The sequence below is a fragment of the Nannospalax galili genome, unplaced genomic scaffold, assembly GCF_000622305.1.
Source record: "Nannospalax galili isolate Female #2095 unplaced genomic scaffold, S.galili_v1.0 scaffold406, whole genome shotgun sequence".
Classification (NCBI taxonomy): Eukaryota; Metazoa; Chordata; class Mammalia; order Rodentia; family Spalacidae; genus Nannospalax; species Nannospalax galili.
Genome location: NW_008357033.1, coordinates 5,258,790 through 5,268,556, shown reverse-complemented (window position 1 = coordinate 5,268,556; position 9,767 = coordinate 5,258,790). Strand labels below are relative to the sequence as shown.

The window sequence follows — 9,767 nt, the reverse complement described above, 5'->3', positions numbered from 1 at the left end:
CAAACATTTGAGGCTTTGTGGGTCACAAACAACCTCTATGGAATAAATTACACCCTCCTCCTCCTCCTCCCCCCCTCCTCCTCCTCTCCTCCTCTTCCTCTTCTTCCTCCTCCTCCTCCTCCAGGAAGCTTTTCTATAACCTCCCTTTCCCCAATCCTAAACAAATGAGAATTCCAAGGCCTTCAAGGAATCACCTTCTCTAACTTTCTTCATTGTGAAGAGAAATAATCTAAGTCTCAGGAATAGTCAAGCCTGCTAAAGGCAGAGAATGACCTCCAGCCAGACCTCTATGTCTTGCTGGGGCTAATGTGGGACCTATCAGCAACCATGGTCCCATGTACCTGTAGACAGAGAGAGAGCACTCTGGGCCCCTGAGCTGCAGACTTCATGGAGCAGGGCCTCCTGAAACAGCTCCCCAAGAACCCAGGCATCCATCCAGCCCAGGGATCAGTGCAGAGTAGGTACCATTTCACTCCAGCATGTATACAGATGAACCCTTAGGCACTTCTGTTGTCCAGGGGAGGAAGGCCTTCCATACAGCAAGTGTTCACATTATAGCCTTCAGAGAAATGGGCAATCAAGCCAGTGGAAGAATGGTCTGTGTCCCATTGGGGAAACAGCCTAGCTGTCAGCTTCGTTTCCCTTCTTGGCTGGTGCTAGTTACATTCTAGAAGGAGGTGGTCTGGGGGCCCCAGTGAGTCTTAAGTGGAGTCTAGAAACCCAACATGACCAGCAAGAGGACTGGATATGCCCCAGTCTTTTTCTTCAGTGAGAGGTCCTTAGCTTTTATCAGACTCAATAACATGGTGTTGTTCAAATATTTTCCCAGAGTAAAAAACATTCATCTGGGCATGGCAGTTCACATCTATACTCTCATCACCTGGGAGGCTGAGGCAGAAGTATTATATCAGTTTGAGTCCACCTTGGGTTACAGAGTGAGTCCCTGTCTCAAAGTTAAAAGACCAAACCCAAAAAGAATGAAACCCATTCTCAGACAACCAAAACTGACCCATGATCTGCATTACGATAATTACATACAAATAACAGACTATATAATCTCTATGACTATACAATTTACACAAGTGGAGAAACAAATTTAAAATGTCTAAGTTCAAGCCATCAGGCCTGGTAGCTCACACCTATAATCCTAGCACTTAGGAAGCAGAGGCAGGAGGATCAGTTCAAGACCATCATGAGCTACGTAAGATCTTGTCTCAAAAATTAATAAATTTTATAAATTAAAAACCTACTAGAGAACTGATACAGTTCAAAATGACCACCCGTGTAGGAAAAAAAAAAAAAAAACAACTCATTTGGTGAAAAAAATCATTTCCCACAGAAAAGCAGACCTGACAGGAAAAAGGCACAGCCTGCTGGCCTCGCTGGCTTATTCCTCAGCAGGATACGGGAAGCTCAATTCATCCACATTTCCTCAGCTCACCCTTCTGCAAACCATCCTTCCTACAGCTTTAGCCACAACTGAGCACTGACGTATAATTTCTTCTACACTGCTGAGGACAGAACCCAGGGCCTTGTGCATGCTAGGCACATGCTCTGCCCCTAAGCCACATCCTCTCCCTGCTGACACACCTGTGCAAAATCCCTGTCATGTCCAGAAAACAGCTTTGCAGCAGTCTTCCACGACTTCTGGCTGTTACAATCCTTCTGCCCATCTTTTACTACAATCTGAGCCATGGGGGCAGGGGTGTGATAGTGCTCAAGCCAGCCAAAATTCCAGCATGGGTGAGGGAGAGGCTCAAGAAGTCCTACTCCTCCTAGCTGAGGAGTTATTGTCAATCAATGGCTGCTGGGGAGGGACAGTCAGTTTTCTTGAGGTGTGGCCCCTGACAGGCTGTCCATGTTCTGCTGACTGACCCTATACATAAGTGGAAACACTAAGTGAACTCAGTGGGTTTGGAAAGAGTACATGAGAGGCTGGAGAAATGACTCAGCAGTTAAAAGCATAGCACTGCTGCTCTTCTAGAGGACCCAGGTTCAGCTTCCAGCACCCACATGACAGCTAACAGTCATCTGTAATTCCAGTTCCAAAGGCTCTGCCACCCTCCTCTGACCTCTGCAGGTATTGCATACATATGCACAGGTGCACTGACATACATGCAGGCAATACACTCATACACACAAAAAATAATAAAATATTTAAAGAGTACATGGAAGTTGGGCGTGGTGGCACATGCCTTTAAATCCCAGTACCCCAGAGGCAGGTGGATCTCTGTGGGATCAAGGGCAGCTGGTCTACATAAAGACTTCCAGGCCAGCTGGGGCTTAAGGGAGACCCTATCTCAAAAACACCAAAAATAAACAAAGAACAAAAGAACATACGAAGTTTGGAGAGAAAAATAGAGGGGATATGGGAGAAGCTGAAAGCAAGGGGGAGGGTGGATTTGATCAAAACACATTATATTCATGTATGAAAAGCTCAAGCAATACATTTAAAAAGAGAATTAAATTTCTCTGCTCTCTCTCCCTGAGCTACTATCCCCATGGATGCCCTGGATTCTTGTGAAATTATAAACACAGAGTCAGGCAGTGGAACCTACTGACCACCCTCAGTTACACAACAAATGGGTTGGATTTCCAGAACACAGAAAGTACACACAGTTAGAGTCTTCTTAATATGCAAGCACATTTAAATTATCATACAGACCCATAAGCCTCTAAGAATTCATCCTAAAACATCTTTATGAGGTCCTCCCAAAGGAGAGTTCACTGAATCTTGAACCCTGAAGAGAGATGGAAAGACTACAACAAAAGTGACCAGCAGGCAATCAAAGCAAAGTCATACAGGGCTAGAAACCAGACTGCAGCACTTCCTAGGTCTAATGCCTGCCTTCCTTCTCCTAGTGATCAGTACCCTACCTAGGCTCACTGTTCTCAGCCCTCAGGATGGGCCACCTCCAGACTTAATCTAACCAGAGATGATAACATGGATGGCAAATGGGTTAAAGAGTATGTTCCAATTCTAATCAAAAGGCAGCACTACTGAGAAGGGCTCCAAGGTTGGTCTTAAAAGCAAAGAGTGCTACAATTGATTGGTGATTGCCTGCTATATGCACGGCCATCTCAGAAAGGGATTGCATAGACATTCTCCTTCTCTGGATTATAAAACTGAATTCTGAAAGGATGACAAATTAAAAGCAAACAGTGCATTGAAATCAAAGTAACCCCACAAAACTACCTATTGTGAAGGGGAGGGGTGTGTACTAAACTCTAGCTGGTTTGGACAGGTAAAGCAAACAAAGAAACCTGGGTGTGGTGGTGATAACTCCAGGACAGGTATGTCATCCAAAAGCAACAGTTGCTTCTCAGCCACAAAGCAGTAATGTTGCCAGAGATTTTACTTTTTAAAGAGAAGATGGAAATCAGAATTTCCACATGAAGTCTCTGGCTTTTAGGATCTGGCAACTGAATACATTTTCTAGTTTGCTGTTCTTTGCCAGAAAGACCAATCATCGTAAAGGCCCCTCCATCAGCAGTCCTTAATTTAGTCTAACTCCTTCATATTTTGGAGGAGGATGAACCACTCAAAGAGGCAGGGCTGGAGGTGCCTAGCCCCTGAATTACAGTCTAGAGCTTCCTCACACCCCAGCTCTGCCCCCAGGAATTCAGCCTCACCTGTAACTCAAAATGTACCTAGGTTAGGTGAGACACTGATCACTGTTCCAGAGGCCACTCCCAGGAAACCAGACACAGACAGAGCCCGGAGGCCAAGAACACATCTCCAAGCCAGGTCCTTCTACAGGACCAGGAGAGACATCCTCCCTGGAGGCCATACCTGTGTTCCACTCATGCCCACAGCTGGCCCACGGGAGCTCAGTGGTGAAACAGTTGCTCAGGTAGAAGATGGCCCATGCCAAGATGATGATGTAGTAGACGTTGAGGTGAGCCTCAATCACCTGTGTCGCATAGCCGATGCCTGCAAGGACCAAAGGGAGAGCAGCTGGACTCTCTGCCTTTGGACACAGCCTTCCACTGCTCTCTGCAGCTTGATGTCAATAAGGCAAATTTTTATTTTCTCATTAAAGCAGCATTTACCTTCAAACAAAGGGCAGACTTTCCTCCAGCACGTGATGCCACCTTCACTCGTGAACTGCCCCAGGGCTGTTTCCAGGAAGAACACAGGAATTCCACAGCAAATGAAAAACACCACGTAAGGAATCAGGAAGGCCCCTGTGAGGATGCAGAGGGATGAGATGGAAACCCCTTGCCGTCTCTCCATCAGCACCTACTACAGGGTAGAACACAATCTTCTCTGAGTTTGAGTTCAGATGAAGGGACTAGAGCCAAAACAAGTGGATGGAGTTTGTGTTCTCTACCACCCTATTACCTTAAGCAACTCCATCTCACATCTCTGAGTCTCAATATCTTCAGCTATAAAATGAGGTTTTAATCTTTAATATCTACACTGATCATTTCCCAATACAGTTGTACAGCTAAGATAGTAATATAAAACAAACAAAAAAACCCACCAAAACTGCTTTATTTGTTCATTTCTTTGTCTTTTACTTTGTGAGGATTTGTGCATGCATATGTGTTTCTGTGTGTGCATGTATGTGGACATTAAGTGTGGAGATGGGAGGTTAATGTTGAGTGTCTTTTTCTATTGCTCTTGATCTCACTTTTGAAACAGAGTCTCTTTATGTAGCTGTGGCTAGCGTAGAACTCACTATGTAGATCAGTCTGGCCTTGAACTCACAAAGGTCTTCCTGCCTCTGTCTCCTGTGCACTACCACACCTGGCTTTGACCTCATTATTTTAAGAAAGGGTCTCCCACCGAACCTGGAGCTGACTGATTTAGCTAGGCTGGTGGCCACTGAGCTGCAGGGATCCTCCTGTTTCTGCCTCCTCAGTGCTAGAACTGCAGGTGAGTGTCAACATACTTGGCTTTTTAGTAGGTGCTAGTGACCTGAACTCAGTTCCTCAGGCTCCCACAGCAAGCACTTTACTGATAGAGCCATCTCCTCAACAGGGTCAATTCTTTAACTTAGTCATTCCATCCTCTGGTGCAGATTAAGCTCATTCCCATCCTGAATACTGCACCCCTCTTTTTAATTCTAAACTAATCTCAACAGGACAGGTGAAAGGGGCCCTTCCTCTTACTTATAGAGTGACCTGGAAAAAAAATCTTTCTCATAAAGAAAAGCCACCTCAGGGGATCATACCATGAGCCACACCAGGCTTCAAAGGGTTAAACATCCCTGCAAACAAGGCCAGGTATGGAGCTGAACCCTAAGGAATTTGAAGCACAGATCTGCCCAGTGAGGCTGGCTCTGGCTCAGGGTCAGGCTGGGAGAGGACCACCCTCAGTTTCAGCACTCCTATCTGGAAACACAATATCCATTGCCTGAGCCTTTCTGGGAAACAAATAACTAAGGTGAACACGAGCTCTTAGGAGCAGAAGATTTTTTCCAAACCCTTCACTTTCTTTCTCCTGTCTAGTAAGGAAGCATGAAAACACAGTATTCCCCACCATCTCACCTGGAGTGGAGGCTTTAACTGAAATTGCTTTTTGCTAACTGAAGCCTCTTTAACTGCAAGGATTAACAGCAGTAACCTTGATGATCCTGATAGCGTGGCCCTGTGTATCATGATTTGAAAGGGGTCTTAGCTTTTTCTGGGCAAGAGACTAATTTAAGAATTCACACTGGGAAAGAAAGGCTTTAAACTATTGTTGGGATCTCCAAGTACAGCCATGTAGATAAAAGGGAACTGTGGATAAACAGCCCAACTACATTAGAAGGCAAAAACTATGGGAAAGGGGATAAGAGTATCCATTGACAGAATCTAAATTTATTTGATTAAAAAGTTGAAGCAGTTCCCTAAGACCTTGCAATTCACCTGTGAACCACTCCCCTCCCAACCTAACAGATGACACTGGGGAAAGCCAGCTGGGCTGTGTATCCACAGCTAGTACTGTAATCCTTAAAATAACTACCAAACCAGGGTATCTGGAGACTCTTGGCAAATTGGCAAATGAGACAGAAAAATCCAACACTGACTCATTTTTAAACTTTACTCACTACAACCCTTTTTAAAATTCTGTAGCAGAATTTGTAATTAACTCAATTTACCCCATTTTCTACTTGGTGGAATGCTTCTTGTTTAGGTCTAACAGTTTTCTACGAATAAAGATGTTAAAATAGTTTCTGTCCTATACTACCCTGAAGAGTTCCCACAGGATTACAAGTGCACACCACAGCTTTTAAAGGCCGACTCCGAACAGAGTGGCAAGACTCCACTGAGGGCACAGGGCACATTTTGGGTCTCCAAGTCCACTCCCTCTTTCCCCCTTTGCCAAACCACCAACACTGGTGGCCACTTCATTACAAGTGCAGAGCAGGCTTGGAGCAGCCTGTGCCTTTGGGATGAATGTCCCTAGAGAAGACAGTGCCCTACAGCTGCTTACACAGGAAGTCCTGCACTGTCTCTATCAGCCAACTTCTCAGCCACCTTTTGAGGGTTAGAAACTTCGCTGGAGGAATTAGGGGCACCACAGAGAGGAGGGGAGATGCAAAGACACAGGCCTTTTCTGGGAGGAACTGTTCAAAGGATAGTTTCACCCAATCTCTTACTATTCCATCATCCCCGCGAGATATGACGGGAGAGGGTTTCATGGGGAACCAACCCTCTGAGCTGGGAGGACTGGGGACCACCACTTCCACACTTTGAAAACTCAGAGATGTTGTCACTGGAAAGGACTCTCTCATCCCCTTCCCCAGTTTCTAAGCATCTCAATATACACCAAATCACTGTTGTAGCAACCGTTGTGGGTGAGTCTCATCCCAGTAAAAGAAACTGAGTGCTGCCAGTTCTTCCTCCAGAGAGGCCTAAAATACTTTCCCTAGAAAGGGCCTGAGGAGCAAATTTAAAAGTCTATACAGGAGGGCAAGCAACAAAGTCTCACGAAAAGTTCTTCTCCCAGGGGTCAGTGCAACCCCATTTTCAAACAAGGCTTTTAGAGTCAAACTCCCACCGTTACCACTGGTAAAGAGGGGGCTTCTTGGACTTTTAGTCTCCTTATCTGTGAGATGGGTAAAACGCTGCCTACCGAGGTGACCATGAGGCAAAAATACAGCTAAAACTGAGCTACCGCGCCTGGCACTTCAGTCAACGCTCCAAAAGCAAGACTGTTCAGATAAATGGTAAGTCTCTTGGGGGCGGGGTGGGGGTGAGGGTTGGGGGGGAGCTGAGCCCAACAGGCTAAATGTTTTTTGCTAAAACGCCAATGTGAGTACCCAGAAACGAAGCACTTGGACTGGGTCTGCACCTCATACTGGTGACAGACACTGTTACAGGCCCGCAAGTCCCACACGGTGGCAGGTGGCACGCTCAGGTGTGAAGCATAGCTCGTACGCAGGCGCGGTGGAAACAGGTGGGCCCTGGCTAGCCTGGCGCTCTGGTGGTCCAGGTTCTGCCTGAGGGTCCCGCAACACGCAGGCACGCGAGGGGGTGTCGCGCTCCCCGCCCCCACCGGGTGGCAAGGATGCCCGTTCCCGCCGCGCCCTCACCTCCGCCGTTCTTGTAGCACAGGTAGGGAAAGCGCCACACGTTGCCCAGCCCGATGATCTCCCCCGCCACGCTCAGTACGAACTCCACCTTGTTGTTCCAGTGGCCACGCTCGTGGACCGCCTTGTCGCGCGACTCGCGCGTCCCCGCCGCGCCCCCGCCACCGCCGCCGCCCAGCGCCTCAGACTCCCGCGCCTCCTCGGCAGCCTTCCCATTGCCCAAGGGCAGCGCCTTCTCTGCAGTCATGGCCGCGCTACCGCCTCGTGCGCCGGCCCGGCTCTGCGCCGCCGCCCCGGGCGCCCAGGCTTTTCAGAGGCGCGAGCGGGCGGGCGGGGAAACCAGGGGGTGGAGCCGAAGGACCGGGCCGGCAGGCGGCCGCCCTGCACCGGGACGCGGCGCGGAAGCCCCAGCACAGGGCGCACAGGGGCCCGGGCCCGCCTGGCTTGCGCGCGCCACGAGCACCTTGCGCGCGCCACGAGCACCTTGCGCGCGCCACGAGCACCTTGCGCGCGCCACGAGCACCTTGCGCGCGCCACGAGCACCTTGCGCGCGCCACGAGCACCTTGCGCGCGCCACGAGCACCTTGCGCGCGCCACGAGCACCTGGATTGCCCTGCAGCTTTACCCAATAACTCCTGCGGATGGACCAGAGTGGGCTGTGAATACCAGATCTGAAGTTTCACCAGTCTGTGACCTTTAAAAATCTGGGCCTCAATTCCCCATCTCTAGTAGGAGGAAGATTCAGGCAACTCCACCTTTAGCAGAGCAAACATCTGTGGGTCTTGTTAAACTGCAGGTTCTGTGTGATAGATGGAGATGAACTAGGGAGGGCGTTTCCAAACTCCCAGGTAATGGGGATAAGGCTGGTCCAGGCTTCTTCCTGGGTACCCCATCCTGGAGCTCTCATTCATCCTGGTGTTCCCTGCTCTACATAAAGTGAATCAGGACAGGGTGGCATTGAGTACCTAGATCTGACACAGAAACAGGTAAATCTAAGGTCCACCTCAGGCTCCCCCTGTCTGAGCTGTATGACTTTGGCCAGTCTCCTGATCTGGGAAAGGTGATTCTGATAGTTTTTCTTCTCAGTTCGTGTGTGTGTGTGTGTGTGTGTGTGTGTGTGTGTGTGTGTGTTGGCAAAAGGTTAATAAAATGCTGATAAACTCAGTATTTGGAAGTGGTCAGTGGTTAGCCTTTAGTAATGTTACCGTGCGATGTGTAGATACATACTTGTATGTCTTATTTAATATTTTGCACCACTCACTTATACTACTAACATACAATGTCCTGTCTATGATAATAGCCAGAGAACTTAGCATGCTAAGTGACACACTGTGTACTCAGCAAATATTTGTAAGTAGAGGGAATATAGCTCAGGGATGTAGTGCTTGGGTAGCATGTGCCAGTCCCTGGATTTCATCCCCAGGACTAAGACCCCCCCCCCAATTTTTTAATAGAAAGGGAGTTTCTTTGTTTAGGGTAAATGTTCTCAGAGACTCCCGAGTTGGAGGTTTGGTCCCCAATCTGTGGTGCTGTTGGGAGATTGTGGAATCCTTCAAAGGTGAGACCTTACAGGAAGGTGTTCTGATTATTGGGAATGCATGTTTGTTGGGGATTGTGAGAGCCCATAGTCTGTCATCCTGAGGTGCGCTGCTGCTTCCTCATCTTGCTGCCACCATGACACTGCCACAGAGCATCTGGAAAGCAGTGACTGCTCCTCTTTGTAAGTTGGTTCTCTCCACGATTTGTCACAGTAATGGAAAGCTGACTGACTGAGGGAGGAAGGCTAAAAGAAAGGAAGGAAGGATTGTGAGTGTCCTCAGAGCTGTGGAAATGGGCAGGTCTATGCTTCTCTACAGCCCTGGAGTGGACTCCCAGTGCTGTCTCAGTACCCAGCTCCCCAGCGCTCTGCCTGTGGCCCTCAGATGCTCCTTGGAAGGCCCCTCCACCTTGCTCACTGGCTGCATTTCTTCAAAGAGTAAATGGAGTATTGCAGTTGGCCCTCACCCCTCATATCATCCACCTGAGTACTGACTGCAAGTCCCCAAGCCTGGCTCACACCAGTCCTTAGGCTCCTCCATTTGCAGCCCACAGGAGCTCTCTATGGCTTTCTGCACCCTGCTCCTTCCCATGGTCCCCAGTTCCCATTCACCTGGTTTTCACTGCTGTCTCTCCTCCTACAGCTCTGGTTGCTTTTTTGTCTTTCTAGGCCTAAAGCCACCCAGCTAAATGCTGATGCCACCCATC

The 9,767-nt window shown here is 48.5% G+C and overlaps 1 protein-coding gene across 1 annotated transcript in view; it reads right to left on the bottom strand.

Annotated features, from left to right (window-relative positions):
- The window catches only part of Slc6a11 (solute carrier family 6 member 11), a 133,526-nt gene extending 125,697 nt beyond the window's left edge, over nucleotides 1-7,829 (bottom strand). Inside the window, exons 1-3 of the mRNA XM_008854892.1 lie at nucleotides 7,527-7,829; nucleotides 4,054-4,188; nucleotides 3,794-3,934 (exon numbers count right to left, since the gene is read on the bottom strand). Coding sequence (XP_008853114.1) covers nucleotides 3,794-3,934; nucleotides 4,054-4,188; nucleotides 7,527-7,770 — 520 coding nt within the window. The 5' untranslated portion in view covers nucleotides 7,771-7,829. The remainder of the gene's footprint in view (nucleotides 1-3,793; nucleotides 3,935-4,053; nucleotides 4,189-7,526) is intronic.
- Between the last annotated feature and the right edge of the window lie 1,938 nt (nucleotides 7,830-9,767).